Source organism: Polypterus senegalus, chromosome 6 (assembly GCF_016835505.1).
Source record: "Polypterus senegalus isolate Bchr_013 chromosome 6, ASM1683550v1, whole genome shotgun sequence".
Taxonomy (NCBI): domain Eukaryota; kingdom Metazoa; phylum Chordata; class Cladistia; order Polypteriformes; family Polypteridae; genus Polypterus; species Polypterus senegalus.
In genome coordinates this window covers 31,858,920-31,880,294 of record NC_053159.1, presented here as the reverse complement: position 1 = coordinate 31,880,294, position 21,375 = coordinate 31,858,920, and the positions used below count along the sequence as shown (strand labels likewise).

The 21,375-nt window shown below is 40.9% G+C and overlaps 1 protein-coding gene across 10 annotated transcripts in view; it reads left to right on the top strand.

Moving 5' to 3' along the window:
- The window catches only part of hspg2 (heparan sulfate proteoglycan 2), a 516,773-nt gene that overhangs the window by 424,637 nt on the left and 70,761 nt on the right, over positions 1 to 21,375 (top strand). For all 10 annotated transcript variants that reach the window (XM_039755775.1, XM_039755773.1, XM_039755774.1 and 7 more), the window contains 6 exons: positions 8,991 to 9,125; positions 13,436 to 13,617; positions 15,142 to 15,337; positions 15,912 to 16,091; positions 20,002 to 20,262; positions 20,407 to 20,569. In XM_039755775.1, coding sequence (XP_039611709.1) covers positions 8,991 to 9,125; positions 13,436 to 13,617; positions 15,142 to 15,337; positions 15,912 to 16,091; positions 20,002 to 20,262; positions 20,407 to 20,569 — 1,117 coding nt within the window. The remainder of the gene's footprint in view (positions 1 to 8,990; positions 9,126 to 13,435; positions 13,618 to 15,141; positions 15,338 to 15,911; positions 16,092 to 20,001; positions 20,263 to 20,406; positions 20,570 to 21,375) is intronic.

The window sequence follows — 21,375 nt, the reverse complement described above, 5'->3', positions numbered from 1 at the left end:
CAACTACGTTGCGCGTGTTAAAGTTGTCTGTGAAGGGCTCCCTGTTTAAATGCTGTTGCCAGTCGTGAACAGGGCCCTTCGTCGCACAGCATTATGATTTTTATAAGGAAACAAAATTACAAAAGAAAACCCTTGGACATTGATTCGATAGGAACAGCCTACTCGGAATCACTGTCCGAATAGTAATCATGTAGTGGTGTAGGAGCATTTCTGCTTCTGTCCGTTCACAGTTCGTCTCGTTTTCACAACGCTATCGTTTCCTCTCACGATGTCTTCTCAACCTTTCTCCAGTCTCGCAGGTTGCTTTGTGGCAATCCAAAGAGTAAGGCAACATACACGGAGCAATGGTTAAAAAAGGGGGACACATTGGTATCCAGGCTCTTTAAAGCATAAATAGGGATCACGTCACTGACATGTGAGCAAGCCACGGTACAACTGTGAGACGCGCAGCACTTGCCAGCTACAATGTAACAATAATAATTTCCGGAACGTGCTGTTATGTTGTCATTCATTTTACCCACTGTCTTTCTTTCAGTCATATGTTACGTAGGCACGTACCTTTTATCTTCGGCAATCTCATTCTCTAACCAGGCCTCAGGCGCTAACCAGCGTAACACTGTCCACCACCCCTTTCGTTATTCCGACACATTGTTGACATCCGTGAATAACAACAACGTACTAAACTGGAAGGTTGTCTATGCATGCGTGGAATTCGTGGACAAACAAAGATCAAGATCTAAATGAAGATCTCTTTAGTTAATTTAAAGCACAACAATTTGTTCAGTTTGAATGCCTGTGTTTTGAGGTGTGACTGGAGTACTACAGTTTTCAGTAGTATAAGCCTGAAGGAGATTCTTAATGCAATGCCTATGTTTTCGCTGTCTCTCTACTGCCATCAAGTGCTTCTTCTTCTAATTCATTCTCGGACAAACAAAGATCAAGATCCAAATGAAGATTATATATAGAGATTAATAAATTGCTGTGTTTTCCCGCTAAATGGAAAGCCACCTTAACAGCTCCACCACACCGTTAGCCAGCAGCCACCATTTCCAGTTTTTGATTCCTACGGAAGAGGTTAAGGCTATGCATGATACAAGTGCCTTAGAGCGTCAAGTTTCTTATCTGTCTCCAGTACATCTTTAGGATTGTGATCACCAAAATTGTCATCATAATTGACAAAACTGAGGATTGTACTCAAGAACACATCAGGTAGACAACATAATGTCTACATATGACAGAAAATTAGTTTTTGGATTTTTTTTCTGGAGATCTTTATTTAAATACCAAAGTACAGGCAAGAGTGGTGGCTCTGTGACTAAAGGACCTGGGCTGGTAACTTGAAGGTTGCCAGTTTGAATCCAGACAATGACAGAAGGAATGCCACACCTTGAGTGAAGCCCTTGACCTGCAATTGCTCCAGAGTTGCTCTACAAATAGATGATCCTGCGTTCTGACCCCAAAAATCTCTGGAGAGTAAGTTGGGGTATACAAAAAATTACAAATTACTAATACAAAAAGGATTTAAAAAAAAAAAAAGGAGAATGCAGAAAAATAATGACTTCTTGTGCAGATGGCACCAATTTTAATAGAAGAGAAATGCAATTTATGTCATGAAAACAGCCAATTTCACTTCAAATTCAGTTACATGAGAACCTTTTCGCTCATCACTAGACACCACCATGAGGACATTCTTGCTTGACTAAAGTAGGGTGAGGTTATAAGAACTGAAGAAATGACAAAGAATAACAGGCTGAATCTCTATAGAACAGCTGAGATCTTGGATCAGTGCACATTGATGACTGCGAATAACAGACAGGTGGTGAGGGTCATTGTGTGAAGTTTAGGATTTATTAGTTATTATAACTACATTGTAATTTACTTTTCTTATGAATCTCAAGGTTCTTGTGAGGGTCCTGTTTTATACTGAAATGTCAAATTTGTTTAATTTTAATTATTGAAGGACGTGGTAAGGAGAGAAGTACACATCTTTGTTTCTATGGATGTTTCATGGATAACTTCCACTGGTGTTCCTCTCATGGAAGGCCATACACAGCTCAGCTGCATCAGGATATCCACTAGATGCCTCCCATTGTTCCACCTTTAAATTGTTGTCTTCTAATTGCACTTTCCATGTGTCTTTTGTGAACAAACCCTCCTTTTTGAGGTCCTCGGTATTGTTATTTATTGACTAATCACATCCCTAGAGGCGTGTGGGCATTCAGCACACACACCACTAGTGTTTGAGTGCTTTTGGCTCAAGCGTTGTGTCTTATGGCCTGTGTGTGAACCCTTTGTGCTCTGCATTTGTTATGCTATTAACACCCTCAGTTGTCGGCTTTATTTGAGTATTTTTCTGGAATTTTTAAATTGTTTCATTTTAAATACTTGAGCTGTAGCAGCATGTGATTTTCTCTGTTATTCTGTTCTTGGAAAAACATTTGAATTGGCAGACAACAAAAATATGAATATTATTTTACTGTCTTTTAAGTTGATCTGTTTTTTCAACATTTAATTTTTTTTCTCCTTTGTTCCAAAAATTAGCTCTTTACACTGCCAATAATGGCTGCACATACTGCCAATGTGCTTTGAAGAGGTGTATCTCACTGTTGACCTGATGAGCACTTGGACTGTTTTAGGTGTGGGGAAGGTGCTTTAGTTGCACCCTTTATTTCAAATTGGTTTACACATCCATGTCAATGAAGCAGATGCTCAGCAGAACCTGAACTTGTTCTCTTTCCATTCAAGTTAAAACATCCTTTGCTGAAAACATCCCCATATTGCAGCTGGGTGATATGCTTGTGTGGAAAAAGCACCTCATTGTCTTACTAATATGCAATCCATTTAGAGTTTGTATTTTGATCATTCTGTCAACTTTTCTGTTCTCTAGCAATTTTACCAAATATGAAGGCGAACAAAATAATTGTCCTTGACTCAACCCTACATGATCTGTTATTGTCAGTTACAGTGGAACCTCGAGTCACGAACATCTTTGGACACGTACAAATCGGGCTACGACCAAAAAGTTCGCCAAACTTTTGCATCTGTTCACGACCACACACTCGGGTGATGAACAAGCCAGTTTAACTTCCGGTTCGTACACGCCGATGATTTCCGCACGTGTTCAGTCTCTCCCTGTACATTGTTCTTGGTCAGACGTGTGTGCATGCAAGGTTAGTTTTCTTGGTTGTTTATGGTTAGTTTTTGTATAAATTAAGGATTTTTCAAATGTTCATTTTTTTCCCTTTTGCTTAAAACTCATTTAAAAAAAGTGTTTACAGCGAGTGGTTCACAAGGCAGTGGCGTGAACTCTTGCAATGTTAGTTTTTTCTGTTCAAGGTTTTCTCAGTGTTATTCAATGTTTTTACATTTAGTTTACTATTACGCTGTGCATTCTATAGTATAATTAACTATTTTTGTGCTTAAAAATCTTTAAAAAATATATATTTACATACAGTTTGTACCGTCCGGAACGGATTAATTATATTTACATACAATCCTATGGGGGAAATTAATTTTGGGTCCAGAGTTTTGGAACAAATTACGGTCGTGACCTGAGGTTCCACTGCATGTCCATGTGTAGCCCTTTGGCATTCCTAGGATTCCTTGCAATTGAGTCAGTACTAAAAGCAAGCGATTATCAACATTAAAGAAAAAAAACTCCAGCCATATTTCTTTGAATGAATATGGAGCATTAATGAGTGATTCTGCAAATTATTGTAATGAGTTATAAAGTATGTTGTCGTGACAAACTATATGTATTGTAACCATCTGAGAGTACCAGAGAGCCCCAAACCACAGATCCAGCAATACACCACACATTATTAGGATAAAATACCGTGTTTCTCCAAAAATAAGACCTACCCCAAAAATAAGCCCTAGTCAAGATCGTCAGCCACAAAGTAAGGTGCCTATGGCTAGGTTTATACCACATGTGATGTGACGCGTGTGCCCAAAACATCCATTAAATTCCGAGGACGCCTTGCCACAATATCTCTGAAAAGGATGTTTAATGATTACATCCATCAATTCAGGGATGTGCCCATTCCAGCAGCATCGGTGCAAGACAGAAACAAAATCCCTGGACGGGGCATCAGCTCATTGTAAGGAGAACACAAACACTCACATACACTAACGTCATTGTAGCTTCACCAAATCCCCAAACCTTCATGTCTTTGGATGGAAAACTGAGCCCACTGTGGAAACTCACCTGGAAAAACATGCAAACTCCAGACAGAGATCACAAGTGATGCGACTCCCTGCACTACCGCTCTGCCACCGTGCCGCCCTAACATGTGTAACTATTAACAATATACATTATTTAAACAAAGTTAACAATTTATCTGTAAAATGTAACACATATTTTAATGCATTTCATCATAAAAGTGATATCAAGTATAAATCTAAGAATTCTAAATGTGCAGAGAGCTGGAATATTATAAATTTAATGTGTTCTGTGTGGCGATCTATTGCTGCTTGCCACTGCTGTCAGGCCAGGATGAAGCCCCAGAAGAGCGTAGCGATTTAACAACTGGGTCGGTTTTAAGATGACCTTTATGATGGTCTGCTTTAATGATAAAGTAAAGTACGGGATTAAAGAGAACATTTCAAGTTTAAAGCCGAAATTTCCACTTCAATCACAAAATAGACATTTTCATTATGTCCTTATTTTTTTTCTCTGTGGCTCAAATATGCCGCCACACCTGCTGATTCTATTGTAAAGGTGCAAAAAAAAAAAAAATATTCAGCACAGAAAATGGTATGTGAGACTTTATAAATGTATTGCATCATTACTTTGGGGAATTTGTAATGCTTGAATATCAAAGCAAAATGAACACATTTTTATGTTGGCATTTTGCTTCACCACATCGAACCATTCATCAAACGCACATCGATCCTGGAGTATCCTAAAAGCAGCTGGAGTAGCAAGAAATTCAGGCTGGAATTCAGGGTTTGAATATGGAGAGTTATAATGATATTCCAGAAAATGACATGACTGTATTTGGATAAATGTATATTGTAAATTAATTCATATAAGATATCCCCTGAAAATAAGCCCTAGTGCATTTTTTGGAGCAAAAATTAATATAAGGCCCGGTTTTTTTTTTCGGGGAAACATAGTAATGGCTTTTTATTCTTTCCCAAGGCACCCACAATCCTCTCCACAGAGAATAATAATAAATGAACAATGAATCACTAATTCTTCCTCCTTGTCTCCTCCGCTGGGTGTTGCCTTCTGCCTCCCGACTCATCTTTATGTAGCAGCGGGCTTCCTTTTATGCAGGAATGCTTCTGGGGCCACACCACGTCTTCTTGAAAGCACTTCCGGGTCATAATGAAAGTAGAGAGGTCCATCCCCAACACCATCCTCTATTGGAACATAGGGACCCCGACAGGACTCCTGCAGGTGTCCCGACTGGGTTCCCATGTGAGGAACACTGCCACCTGACGAATGGGGGATTGAACTGCTCCCGACTCCTAGCTTTTGCTGGTCCATCCACTATTTTATACTGGCCGGGCACAAAGAAATTTTTCTCACCCCACTGGCTAATCCATCCTTCTTTCTGGTCTGGCTTCCCATCCAGGTAGTAAATCATGCTCCTCCCCTTATCCTAAAGTATATACAGTATATATACTACATGTGGAAGTGTGTCTATCTGTCTGTCCAGCCCGGAAGTGCAAAGCTACAGCCTGAAGCTCAGAAAGCCAGCAAGGCAGCCCCAAGTTAACAAGAAGAAAGAAGTACGAGGCTACAGCATGAAGCTGAAAGAAAGGGACTCCATTGCCAAAGTGAAACAAAGACAAACTCGCTTAGCTGCTAATACACAAGTGAGGCAAGCACGTCCGCAAAACAAAACCTCAAGAGGAGAAGGAAATTCACTTAGCCTTTGATACACAAGCGAGGCGAGCACCTCCGCAAAATGAAACTGCCGACTCTGCATTTCAATTATTTTTCCGACGATTTCAATAGTTTCCAGAAGCCGGGGCTTTTTACAGCACAGGGTTACACAACTAGTATCTACTCTACATATATAAAATCCTAAGCCTAAAAGTGCAACGATTTTGTGCAATGATTTTACGTGATGTTTTTATGTCACATCTTTTGTCACGCTTTAGATCGGGCTTATTTTAAAACCTACATATACTGTATATGTTTGGTATTATTCTTTTCATTATTCATCGAACTTTAATGTGATGTTGCTAGATTTTCAGTTTCTTATTCTGTTTTTAAATTATAAACTAAAATATCAAGAAAGTTGTGATTTTTAATATCAAGAAAGTCATGTTTTTTTTTTTTTGATCGAGTAAACTTTCTTTCACAGGAACAAACAATAAAAAAAATATATAATCTGTTCATAACACCAGTGTTTGTATTTAGGTGATTTATTTCGAGTTACGATGACCCATTGCATACGACTTTATTTTTCACGTAATTTTTCCTGTTATTTTTTTAAAAAAAGGTTTTTTTTTATCTGTAAGAATGTCAGTTAACACGAATGGATTGTTTATTTAGTCTCTTAAACTCATTAAATACTCATCAAGCACAGTGGACCTCAGTTTAATGGGAACACTCCTATCGGTAAGAGAGTAAATATTTTATTCTCATTTCATGATTTTTACTCCGTTAAATAATAATTCATTTTTCTTTTACATATTTATAGAATTTTGTGATTTTGACTCCAATAAATAATAATTTTTTTTTTTGTACATTTACAGATTTTACTAATATTCTGGCCGCAACTGGGGGTTGGGCACCTAAGGCGCCAGGGTGGGAGGGTTGGGCGCCAAAGGTGCCAGTTAGGGCTTGCATATATATAGGGTGGTCCAGATCTAATCATGCAATTTTCATTACGCTATAACTTATTAAGTTTATTACATAGAAAATATCCCGAAAAATCCAGGACCATCGAGAAGTGTGCGAGCTGACGACATGAAGAATTGTCTTTGCGCTGAACTTGATTTGCATAAATCAAAGTCATCCAGACGATCTGGATCTGCATAATTAGATCTGAACCACCCTGTATATACGGTAGACTAGATTGAGCTCCACTGGGTGCATACAAAACTGTTAGATTATTGCCAACATCTTCATCTATAAGAAAATGTAATGGCCTCAGTTGTGAGACATCTGGTACCCTTGGCGCAAAAGGAAGCAGGCATGTTGGGAGTGTTGCTTCAGGTTGAGCAGTCCTAAGATGATCATGTCATGCTTTTTTACATTGTTTTCTGGATTTTTCCCTCTAAAGTTTATTATGTTTGTGTGTATAATGGATTCAGAAAGTATTCAAATTTCTTCACTTTCTGCAGTCTTTATTGTTAGTGTTGTAGATTTAACTCTAAATGGATACATTTGCTGTTGTTGCTCATCAAACTACAAAGTTATTTGTTCACAAACATGCTTAATATGCATTTGCAAAGTGAAATTGTGTTCTACAGTTTATCATATTCTGTAAATTAAAAACAAAAATCTTGCCCACTCTGGCACTTCACATTGCAGTCCATGGGGCAACATGGAAAAGCTTTAAATCTTACCAAGTACATCCATTTTTCAAGCCATGACAGTTGTCAAGTATTGATCCTCATTTTAAAAGAGTTTATACATGTTATGTAGAAGAACAGCTGTTTGTGATATCTCAAAACTTAGTCTTTCTTTCCAATAGTCTTTCACCTCACCTTTCGGGGAGGTTCCTCTCAACATGCAGACCAAAGCAAACTTTTTGTGCCATGTAGTTGGTTTTGTTTTGATTTACTTCTATAATTACTTGATAATCCACACAAGTGAATAGAAACCACGAGAAACAATAGTACCAGAAATATGTGAAACAATGACTATTTCCAGATCCCTTTTCTTATCACAAACATGCATTCCAAACTGGGAAGATGCAGATCAATAATCAGCAGCTGTCTGGGCTTAAAAAACGGATGGATTTGGTAAGTTTACAAGATTTTCCTCAGTGCCCCATACCCTGCATTGCAAAGCTCCAGAGGGGGCAACATGTTTTTTTAATTATAGTATGGCACGCAGCTGGGGGTGGTACCCAGCTGGGATGACCAGGAGGACTGGAGGAGGGCTTGTGCCTTCTCCAGACCATGAGGGGGCGACCAACCTGGTTGCTTTGGTGGCAGAGCTTTGAAGCTCCACCCTGTAGGGGCCCGTGGTCACCGCCAGGGGGCGCCCCAATACCTGGAGAGCCCTGGACCTCAGCACTTCCGCCACACCAGGAAGTGCTGGGGGGAAAGAGGAGCATACAGCCGGCACTTCCGCCACACTGGGGCGTGTCAGTGGAAGATTGCCAGAGCACACCTGGAGCACATCTGGGGGGGCATAAAAGGGGCCGCCTCCCTTCTTTCAGGGCTGGAGTCGGGTGGAAGAGGACGAGGTCTGAATAGAGAGAGATAAGGAGGTGGTCTGAAGGAAAGGCATTGTGGACAGAGGCCTGGACTGTTGGGGTGATTGGTGCCGTGGCACTGGGTTTGTGCACTACTTTATTGTGTAAATAAACGTGTGATGGACTTGAAATGATGTCCGTCTGTCTGTGTCTGGGCTGCTTCCCACAATAGAAAGCACTTAAGTTTAGAACACAGTTTCACATGACAAATGTGTAAATAGCATGTTTGTGAAGAATTATGTCTTGAATTATACTGAACTTACACTTTCAGGTTTTTGGGTGTTCAATAAATGTGTTGTTTTGCAACCACAAACCGCCATCTAAAGTCTGAAAGTTATTAATTTTGTACAAAGGAGACCAGTGAAAATGGATAACTCTCAGTAAAAAAGTGTCAGTGGTGAGACCAACATGAGAAATAAGATGTTAAAAAGACTAAGACTGAATGGAGTTGGACGTTTTGTTGGCTGATAAGTGCCATTAAAGCTTTAAGAGCATTCTTAAAGCTTTTAAAGATGATCTTTCTAAGAGTTCCACTAAAAGTTTTAGGGCAAGCCTGAGTCAGGCCTTTAAGATCACTTTCTTGCTTTCTTTTTTTTTTTACAGATAATGTGAAGATTGGTCCTGATGGATCAGTGTTAACAATCGCCAGTGCCCGCTATTCCAACCAAGGGGGCTACCGCTGCGTGGCCAGTAATCTCTTTGGAATCACACATAGTATTGCCTCGCTCACAGTTAAAGGTAAGTTAGGACAAACATCTCCCATAGTTGACTCCTACCTAAGATGGAAGATTTCCAGTTTACCAAACACGGAATAAAATCTGGGAATTTATTCAGATTGATGTGCATTTGTGACATTATAACTTACACTAAAGGGCTTCATTCTAGAACAGGGGTGGGCAAAGTCAGTCCTGGAGGGCCGCAGTGGCTGCAGGTTTTTGTTCCAGCCCAGTTGCTTCATAAGAAGCCCTTATTGCTCAGGTAACACTTCTGCTTCCTTTTAGTTGTCTCACTTGTTCATATTTTGAACCCCTATTGCTTATTTTAGTCTTAAACAGCTGTAGTCTTGGTTTTTAATCACCCCTTATTAGCACTCAGATGCATTTCTCCATTGAGCTTGATTCCATTTACACCTGCGTGTGTTTATCGCACACTATTTGGTTTAACTAAATACTTGGAAAGAAAATGAAGAGAAAAAAGTGAATGACTGAGAATTACTCGTCTGTTTTAGACTTCAAATCATTTGGATGATATCCTTTGAAAGGAAAAAATATCTAGGATATGAGAATGACCTGACAGAGCAGAGTTAAAGCACTAGCAAGCCCTGAAATTAAATAATTGACAAGGATTTTTTTTAAATTAAGCAACTGGGTTGGAACAAAAACCTGCAGCCACTGCGGCCCTCCAGGAATGACTTTGCCCACCCCGGTTCTAGAACATGTGAACTATTTGGATATGCATTTGCTGAAAATATTTATATTTTGTAAAAGAGCACAATTTCCAATTTCAATGAAAACATTCTAGAAAGGCAACTTTTTAAAGCAGTGTACATAATTGTGTCTGTTGGTAGTGTTTCTCTAGGGCTGCTGTGAAATAAATCAATCAATCAACATTTATTTATATAGCACATATTCATACAAAAAAATGTAGCTCAAAGTGCTTTACAAAATGAATAGAAAAATAGAAGACAATAAAAAATAAACATAAGTCAACATTAATTAACATAGAATAAGTAAGGTCCGATGGCCAGGGTGGACAGAAAAAACAAAAAAAAAAAATCCAAAGGCTCGAGAAAAAAATAATAAAGGTCTCCTCACTTACCCTCTTCAGCAGGGGTCGGCAGTGTCGGTCCGGAATGAAGCACTTATTTCTTAAGTGACATTTAAATGCTTCATATTAGTAGTCTTGCTTGTTAAGGTTCCCCATCCTTGATTGCTTGTTTCAGTCTTAAGCAGCTGCAATTGCTGCTTTTAATGACTCCTTATTAACAATAAGGTGGTGCACTTGACAAAGGAGCTAGCAGTTCTCCATCTAACTTGTCTCCATTTACACCTGTGTGTATTCATTGTGAACTATTTGGTTTGTGATGGATGGCAGACAGCTCAACACAGCCAAGATGCCCAAAGAGTGGAAGGATGGGGGAAGGCAGCTACTCTGGGACACTGCCTCCCCCAAGATGCTAGATGGGGATTTCCAAACAGCATAGCAGTGCCCCAGATTCCCACAGGGCATCTGGAGTTGGGTTTCACAGCCCTGCTGGGTACCATGGGTACCACCATGAGACTCTGCAGGAGGACCTGCAAGAGGACCTGGGGACTTCTACTTTCTACATAGCCCAGAAGTGCTACCAAGTCATGGTGATGAAAGCCCAGAAGTACTTCCAGGCTGATGGAAAACTTGATTTCTCCATCTCAAGTGGAAGTGCTGGCAAGTCATGTGGGTGGAAGAGCATATACTGTAGACCATATATAAAGGACTGCTGAAAACCCAGCAAACGAACCAGAATCAGGAGGAGGTGGACAACGCTTGCTGGGAGCTGTGGAGGAGAAAGAATAGAGAGAGAGAAGAAGAATACTGTGCTTTGTAGTACATATTTGCCTATTTATTGTGGCTGTGGTGCTTAGGGCACCGTTTAGAGAAGGAGAAAGAATTAAAAATACTTCTCATTGCTTTTACCCTGTGTCCTGAGTGTCTATCTGTTGGGTTTAAAATGGCAACCACGACCCCTAGCATCCACAGGTTTAATAAAACACTTAAGAAAAGAATGTCAGTCAGTAAGTCATTTTCCAACCCGGTATATCCAAACACGGTGGTCTGCTGGAGCCAATCCCAGCCAGCACAGGGCACAAGGCAGGAACAAACCCCGGGCAGGGCGCCAGCCCACTGCAGGGTACACACACACACACATCAAGCACACACTATGGACAATTTAAGATTGCCAATGCACCTAACCTCATGTTTTTGGACTGTGGGAGGAAACCCATGCAGACACAGGGAGAACATGTAAACTCCACACAGGGAGGACCCGGGAGAGAAGAATGTGACACACTGAAAATTATCCGTTTTAGGCTTCAAATCTTTTGGACGATATCCTTGGAGCAGAAAAAATCTATGATAGAAAAACCTAACATTGCAGACTAACAAGCCATAAAATTAAAAATGGTCAGAGATTGTCAAGGATTGCACAATTGGGTTGGAATGAAAACCTACCGCTACTGTGGCATTTCAGGACCGATTTTGCTCTGCCCTGATTTAAAAGGGTCTGAGTCCTAAATAGCAAATAGATTACTTGAAATTAATTAGCAGCAAAAATGAATCACTAATTAAGAAAATGGTTACAATGGAAACATGCAGCCACTGCGGCCCTCCAGGACCGAAATTGCCCACCCCTGCCCTTGAGCTTAGGAAAATTATTGTTTACTATTGGCGATTCTTCATCTTCTGCATCAATATGTTACAAAGAAAATCACTGTGATTTACACAATCAGTTGTATGCGTAGTAACTTCCCAGTGATATCATTTTGTGGTGCAGGTAGTGACGTGTTTGTTTAACTAATTAAATCATCATATGAGCATTCTCACGTTTTGAAAAAGCAATATCAGCACCTTAAGAAACATTTGTTTGGGTCTTATAAAGCATCAGTGGTGTGTTTCTTCATCCCTACAATGTGACCTACTAACAAAATTTCACTTTGAAGTGGTCTGTGGTGGACTAACTCAGACACATTTCTTTTGATATTACAGATTTAGTATAAGATTTGCGTCATTTTGCCATTACAGGGTAATTCAAAAATATGTTAACTTTTGAATATCGGAAACAATTTATTCACAAAACATACTTCATATGTGCCATATGATTTACAGGAATGACTCAACCTGTTCGCCATCATGTTCAACACACAAAAACCAACAAGTAACAGTGCTGTGTAACGCCTGGACACACATTTCGTTGGGAATAGATGATGCCACAGTCCATATTCTGTCCTTCAGGTCATTGATATCACGAACTTCCCTGCTATACACACGCCCCTTCGCCATACCCCATAAACAGAAATCACAGGGTGTCAAATCAGGGGAATGTGGAGGCCATGGCAATGGTCCACCATGACCTATCCATCGACCTGGAAAGGTGTGGTCAGAATAAAAATAATCCATTAGTGTTAACATAATTTTGACTCATTCTGAATATCAATATGTCACACTGCACAGAGATGAATAACCAATCTACTGATGGTTTAGAAGAGTTATGAAGACCCAAAGAAGTGTATGTTAAGGTCTTGTGAGGAAATAAGTAATCGATGCATTTTTTCAGGACCTAAAGTGTTACCAGTATTTGAATCCCAGTCGGGGAGGAACTCTGGCTGATACATAACAGATCTTACAAAGCTCATTGCTATTATCCAAAGATCATAAAACTGAAAAGTGAGCCAACAGCACAGTCAGTGTGTATAACTTGAAACCATACATGCATTATGGTAGCAGACCTACATTTGATTTAAACAGATTCTTTTTTCTTATCAACAAAAACATACACAGCCAAGCAGTGCCTTAGGCTCCTAATATAGCAGAGCTTATTAAACTTTCTTGTTAAAAATATTCACATAATTCTTAAGCAAACCTAGAAACATCAGCAGACAAGGTACAATGCACAGCAGCCAAGTAACATGACAAGGTCCTGCTGATTTGCTTCTGTGTTTTTAATTTGACTAATTAATCTGCAGACTGACTGCTCTTCTCCCTGGTTACTCAAGAAAACTGTTTCATGTGAGATTCTATCATCTAAACCTTACTACCTTCTTTGAAAGAAGCCTCCACATAACAAACCAGAGCTTTAATTTTGTATTAACTTGTGACACCTAGAGCCCTGGCATTCTGAAATCAAGGTCATATCGTGTTCTGTAATGTGGAAAGTGGTCATATCTTATAAAGCACCCCTTTTATAGTTTATAGTGGCCAGTTGATTAAGGTTATTTCCTTTTAGAAATGACAGAACAGACAACTTAAAGTTATACATCGAATGATAAGGTCACTCTTGTCTTGTGATTCTGCAGGCCCCCCCACAGTGTCCGTCACACCAAAGGGTACTATCAGAGTGAAAGTAGGAGAACCAATCAACCTAGAATGCAACGGAGCAGGTGACCCTCGACCAACCGTGACCTGGCGCAGGTTGAATGATGCTCAGAAGCTCATCATTCAAAGCCCAGTGCCAATGGACTCCAATGCTGTAATGCAGGTTAGTGTGGAATGGACTATAGAAGCCTGTGGATTTGCAGAATTCCTATTTCTTCTGGATGTTAATGTTGTTTCTTCTGGTGGTTGCTGTGCCATAGCCTTTTGAAGCTTTTCACATATAATAATAATAATAATAATTCTTTACCTCTATATAGCCCTTTTCTTACTACTAAAAGCACTTTACATATTGAGTGATCACGAGTGAGGGAAGAATGGAGCGTGAGATCAACAGGCAGATCTGCGCGGCGTCCACAGTGATGTGGGCTCTGCATCGGTCTGTCGTGGTGAAAAAGGAGTTGAGCCTTAAGGCAAAGCTCTCAATTTACTAGTCGATCTATGTTCCTACCCTCACCTATGGTCATGAGCTATGGGTAGTGACCGAAAGAACGAGAACGCAAATACAAGCGGCTGAAATAAGTTTCCTCCGTGGAGTGTCTGAGCTTTCCCTTAAAGATACGGTGAGAAGCTCAGTCATCCGTGAGGGGCTCAGAGTAGAGCCGCTGCTCCTCTGCATCGAGAGGAGTCAGATGATGTGGCTCGGGTATCTGATCAGGATGCCTCCTGGACGCCTCCCTGGTGAGGTGTTCCGGGCAGGGGGCCCCGGGGAAGACCCAAGGCAACGCTGGAGTGACAATGTCTCTCGGCTAGCCTGGGAACGCCTCAGGATTCCCCCTAGAGCTAGAAGTGGCGGGGGAGAGGGAAGTCTGGGTATCTCTGCTCAAACTCCTGCCACCTCAACCCTATCTTGGATAAGCGGAAGAGGATGGATGGATGGATGGATGGATATTGAGTGAGGAGCCACTTCAACAGCCAGTAGTGTGTAGCATTAATATGGATGATGCGACAGCAGCCATTTTTGTGCCAGTACACTCACCATACATGAGCTATTAGGTGGTGAGAGAAATAGCCAATTAGGGAGGAGGGATAATTAGGAGGCCAGATTGACCATACCAAAGATGGCAATTTAGCCTGGATATTGGGATACACCCTACTGTTTATGAAGGATACCCAGGGATCTTTAATCACCACAGAGAGTCAGGACCTTGGTTTTACATCTCATCTGAAGGATAGCACCATTTTTATAGCACAGTATCCCCATCACTAAACTGGAGCATTGGGATCTATGTTCAAACTAAGGGCCCCCTGATGTCCTCACCAACACCTTTTCCTGCACCAACCCAAGCTTTTTCTAGATGATCTCCCATCCAAGTACTGGCCGGGCCAGAACGTGCTTAGCTTCAGAAAGATAACCTCTTCTGAAGTGCATGTGGTGTGGCTGCCAGTCTTTTGGGGAACAATACCATTGTTTATAAACCTAAACCTTTATGCTGAAGTTAGTTTGCCTCATTCAATGGAGTGTGACATCTCAGTAGTTTTATATATTTTAAGATGTCTCACTAGTAAACTGCCTATTTGTCCAACAGTATTAAATACTTTCCAGCCATTCTTTATTACATATCAAAAAGATGTAACTTATTAGATGTTTTCTTTTATCTCATTTGATTTTTGTTTGTCTATCCTGTAGATCCTCGCAGCTAGACATGAAGATTCTGGCACCTATGTCTGTGTAGCAAGGAATCAAGTTGGCACTGTCCAGGCCCAGGTAGAGGTCATAGTAGAGGGAGGTCCTATTGTCCCCACTATCCCAATTGCTTCTGTAGACGAGCCTATGTTGATAGTGGTAGAAGGAGGCACAGCCACCCTGCGTTGTTCAGCCTCAGGTAAGTAGAGCTCAAGGGGTTCTGACCATTCAGCAACATAGTAGTACTATGAGGGAGGTCATCGCTTATCATCTTCATAACCTTTAATCTGACTTTCTGTAGTTTTGTTAGACTCTTTTGGTATTCATTATCCCTACTTTGTTTAACTCAGATGACAGCAAATACAGTTAAAATGTCTGCACGTGTTGATTACATCAGATGAAAAAGCCTCAAAGCTTAATTTGTATTACATGCCAAGGAGATCAAAACCAAAAGAGTTCTGAAATCAAAGGGTTTAACTGCAAAATTCCTTTTTCTTTTTTTGTTATTTATTCACTTTATACAATTTCTTCTATTTTCTGCATACCCCTTGGGGTCAGAGCAAAGGGTCAGTCATTGTACAGCGCCCGTGGAGCAATTGCAGGTTAAGGGCTTAGCTCAAGGGTCCAACCTTTGTGACCAAATAGGCAGTACTGACAATATAACGTAATTTAGTTAGTAAAAAAATTAATTGTATGTTATTTTTATCCATTTGTTTCCTTATTAATTTCTTGAATGTTTGCACCACTGAAGCATTTATTGATTTTCCTTGTAGGTTATCCCACCCCAACCATCACATGGTCAAAGCTGAGAGCACCTTTACCGTGGAAGCACAACATTGTCAACAACACTCTGATGCTTCCAAATGTTGGGCGCCAGGACTCAGGACAATATATCTGTAATGCCACAAATGTCATGGGCACTTCTGAGATCACCATCATGCTTGATGTAGAAAGTAAGTGATAAGGCTGATAAAAAAATTTCCGTGTTGAAAAAAATGGAACTTCTGGACTCTGTGTCGCATCTCAGCTACAGTATATGCAAAAATGGCTTCTCTGTTCTGTCTTAAATGGTGGCATTTCTAGTAGCATGTCTGGGAGCGATGATCCTTTTTTTTACATGTTAGGATTTCATAGGGTTGCCTGATTAGAAAATTAGAAATACGGGACACTCTTAAAATCTCTCTCTTTATTACTATATGTATATATGTTTATACATGTCCCCTACACACCCAGACCAATATATATTTTATAAAAGTAGAGACATAAGTTAAAAACATAAAGCAAGGATTTTAATGGGTTATGAGGAAAACAAAAGTAAAATCATTTGAAAATTATTTAATACAAGCTAAAAAAATTCTGTAAAAGTGAAATCATTTGAAAATATTTATTTAAAACAGACAGCAGAGAAATATTATTATTGTTATTTAATACAGGCAGTTAGAAAAATGGTGGGCCGTGGCAAGCAGTAACAACACACTTAGTTGACAGTCACTGTATGTTGCAATGCTGATCCAGAACTGCACAGCCGCGCGGCTGGAGAGCAAAACGGTGAGAGTGTCGCTGTCCTCGGCCAACCACAGCAAATGAACAAGTTGCAAACAGGCAGCAAACACTCGTTTCCTCATTACATTTGGGTTATTTTCATCAAGAGAATCTGAGAAAAGAAAGTATAATTACCTATAAAGTTACAACTAAGTACCGTAAGAAGGTAAAAATATATTTTTATTATGAAATCTGAAATGAACTAAATCTGGGACATTTGGGTGTCCCTGAAAAGTCAGTACGGGACAGGGGACAAAATGATTAAATATGGGACATGTCCCGTATATAAGGGACGTCTGGCAACCCTAGGATTTCAAAGTCTCATATGTATGACTGAGGGAGGTCTGGTGGTGCAGTGAGTAGTTTTTCCATCTCATAATGCTTTTTGCCTAAAATTTTCCTTTTTATGGTTTCCATTTGTTCTATCTGTGACTTTCTCCAGTGAATCCCCTTTTTAGCTCAAGGACGTGCTGTTAGGTTCACCCAGTATGAAAGCAACCTGCATTGATCTGTTGTCCCTGTCAGAAAAAAATGTCTGATTTGGGTCAATGGCTGCCATCACAGCTAGCAGTTTCTGTCACCTTGAACAGCATAAAGTGGAAGGAAAATACAACACGTGTTTGTGTGTATGAAACATGCAAATGCCCCTGTGTAAATATAGTGAAGTGTCTCTACTCTGAAACACTGCAATATTTTATTTTCTGTTCCCAAAAACTTTGAGGTCTGAATATTTTTTTCAAAAAAACACAATTTTCTGAAAAGCACAGAACACAATGGTTTCACACAGAAATCAACATAAAACGTCTGTTGCTGTGCCCTGTGGCTGCCAATTCTCCAGGAATGAGCAGCAGGCTGACTGGAAGGCTGTGCTTGCGTGGCAGGATGGTAGGGGTGGCAGTCATGGTCACAGTGCATCGCTATCTGGTTTGTACCTCTTGGGATTGTAAATGGCGGTCTTCTCATTTGAACATCGCTTTAGGTGCATCAGCTACACGAGCCTGTTCAGCACCATGATCAGCTGATGCTGGTACCTCACATTCATTTTTGATCACTTGTAGCAAAATCGGAGTCTTTTGAATCTGAAGTCCAGTTCAGTGATAATATGCAAAAAGTCATCCATGGGGTATTTTGCTTTATGCATTTGCTTCGATTTCTCGACTGATGTCGATGCCATTTTTGCTGTTGTTTGCTCCTCACTACTCACACGACTGCAGGGAATCTTGGTCAAACCAATGACGTTAGCTTTCCTTCTAACAAAGAGAGTCCAACTAAAAAACAAGGGCAGGTTTTGACACAGGGTTGGGGGAGAGATCCTGCCCCAAGTGGAGGAGTTCAAGTATCTCGGGGTCTTGTTCACGAGTGAGGGAAGAATGGAGCGTGAGATCGACAGGCGGATCGGTGCGGCGTCCGCAGTGATGCGGGCTCTGCATCGGTCTGTCGTGGTGAAAAGGAGCTGAGCCGTAGGCAAAGCTCTCAATTTACCAGTCGATCTACGCTCCTACCCTCACCTATGGTCATGAGCTATGGGTAGTGACCGAAAGAACGAGATCGCGAATACAAGCGGCTGAAATGAGTTTCCTCTGCAGGGTGTCTGGGCTTTCCCTTAAAGATAAGGTGAGAAGCTCAGTCATCCGGGAGGGGCTCAGAGTAGAGCCGCTGCTCCTCCGCATCGAGAGGAGTCAGATGAGGTGGCTCGGGCATCTGATCAGGATGCCTCCTGGACGCCTCCCTGGTGAGTGTTCGGGCACATCCAACGGGAGGAGGCCCCGGGGAAGACCCAGGACACGCTGGAGGGACTATGTCTCCCGGCTGGCCTGGGAACGCCTTGGGATTCTCGCGGAAGAGTTGGAAGAAGTGGCCAGGGAGAGGGAAGTCTGGGCCTCTCTGCTTAAGCTGCTGCCCCCGCGACCCGACCTCTGATAAGCGGAAGAGGATGGATGGATGGATGGAGGTTTTGACACCATTTACAGTTGATTGCCACTGTCAACCCCTCATTTTGACAAAAGTTAACATCTGCCCTGAAAGAGTTAAATATGCCTCAAAATGGTGACCAATGCATCCACTTCATTAAAATGTCTTTTTCTTTGCAGAGTTGTAGGATGCAAAAGCCTATTCTGGCAACAAAAAGTGTAAGGTAGAAAACAATCTTAGCCAGATTACACACACACATACACAACCAAATAAAAATGTATAATTATCTCAGCTTAAGGTGTGATCTGGCATCTGGCTTGTCATTATACATTTCGAATGGCTTTTTAATTTGAAGATATACTGCTGTAATTGCAGTTGAGCAGCCCGTCTCAACTTGCTTTTGGAAGAGTTGCAAATTTCTGAGATGTCACAGGATGCGCGTAGAGGATCTGAAGGCTACCTTATGTCTCTAACATCCGAGAATGTAAGAAATTCCGAAGAACGTAAAGGTGGATTTATGAAATATTCTTGCACTCAGCTGGTAGCACTGAGAATCTTGAGTGCCTAGAGAGCTTGCTTACGCCTCATCAGAATAGCAGTTCTTCTGAAGATGAAAAGGGTGAAGATAAGTTAGGTGGAAAGGTTTCAGAACTGGCCTTCCTTCATACATATAATGAAGAATGTTCAATTGTTGTCAAATAAATTGAATGAACTGTCACATCTCATGGTGAGTCTTGACAAATGCAGGTACTATGGCCTTTTGGGTACAGCGGAGAACCAACCTAAACTTCTTATTTCAGACACCATTTTAAATGCCGGACGGGTTTCCTTTGGAACAATAAGATGGATGAGGGCAGTAAATCTTTGAAGAATGAGCAATGGTTAAAAAAGCAAGCACATTACAGTGTAATTAAAACTAAAATGTGTAATCCAGACATTAAAAACAGTGACCAAATTCAACAGGGGACTCCGTACATTGCCCTGAGGGGTCCCAGTACTCAGAATTAGCATGGAGGAGGTATTTCTATTAACCCGTTCATGCTGGAGTTTGCCCAGTGAGAAAGTCCAAGATCCAGTTGCACATGGAGGCACTGAGCCTCGGGTCAAGGAGCTTATTGGTCAACCTGGATGGAAATACAGTGCTGAAGGCAGAGATGTACACTACAAATAGTAGTCTGATATAAGAGTTCTTTTTATCCAGATGTTCCAAGGTCTTTAGACTTGTTGTGTCCATAAGTGAAGTGCAGGGGGTCCATGCTGTCTGGAGTAACGCTCTTAATGTCTCTCAAAGCACTTCATAATAATTAGAGGCAGTGCTGCTGAATGGTAGTCATTAAGGCACTCCACATTGTTTTCCTTGTTGATATGGCATAATGTAGCTATATATGTGACAATGTCTTTTTTCCACAGCTCTTCCATATGCTACAACTCTGGAGGACAGCCTTTCTGTACAAGTTGGCGAAGTGATCCGACTGCAGTGTCTCGCCCATGGCTCAGCACCTCTTAAATACCAGTGGTTTAAAGTGAATGGCACCCTTCCCTCCCGTGCTCGAGTTCAGGAAAGCACCCTGCAGATAAATTTGGCCGCTACAACTGACTCGGGTACCTACAAATGTGTGGTGAGCAACAAGGTCGGAACCAGTGAATCTTTTGCAAGTGTCACCGTGATGTGTAAGTCAAAAAATGTCACCTTCTTAGAGTAATACATCCTCTTTGGAAAATTTGTTTTAGTTGCATTTCTTATATGTTTAATTTTATTTTTGTTTTGGTTAAACGCATTACCCACACCATCTTTTTCGTATCTCTACCATCCAGCACACCTAGAGGTGCGTGTGTCACCTCATATTGAAGTAAAAGGACCAGGCAGCAGCGTGGAGTTCATCTGTTCAGCCACTGGAGATCGCCAGACAAAGATTGAGTGGATAAAGGAAGGTGGCCATTTGCCGCCAAACCATCGCATTGTCAATGGCATACTAAGGTACAAGAAGATTTTTTTTTTAAAATAATAAGAAAGAAAATAAATAAACACAGGTTAAAAATGACAGCAAGCAATTAATAAAAGAAGAGAGCACCCTGTGAAGCACCAACTCTCAAGCAACAATCAGTTTTTTTCTCACTGAAACGGAAAAATCCATCGAAGCGATCCTCGCATTCACTCAAACAAACTCAAACCCCCTGAATGGACGAGTGTCTGACTGATTGTTCATGCAGTCAGCTAGGGACTCTCCTACAGTGGAAAAAGCCAGGCTTCATAACCAGAATTGTCTGTAGTCAAGTCTGACTGTATACCTGTATAACTTCTGGGACCATCCTCGTAATCAAAGTTATGATCAGTGACTAAAGAACCAGCTTTTATTGCCAAGGTCTAGTTGTCTAGTTCCAGATCCATACCAAATGGGCATTCCACCACTTCAATGGCAGTGCCCCTGACTCTCATTGTTTGTTCTGTGTGTAGTGAGTCTATATTAAAGCTCTGTGTGGCTCTTCAGAACAAATCCAACAAGTCTATAATGTGGGTTACTCGGCCAAAATGCTGGCTGTTTTATCATGAGATGAGTAGAGCTCACCAAGTTTGTTATTGGATTAGTTTACATCTGTTCCAGTGTCATACTAAGGTGCCATCCCAATCCAGTGGTTCATCATGTGGTGGGTGCAGCAACGTGCTGTAAAATCAGTGCATGCTCCCATCATAGAGGCAACACACACATACAGATCATATCCACACAAGCACTGATTATGAGTGATACCCCCACTGCCAGTTACTCCTCACTGCTCCAAAAAGGG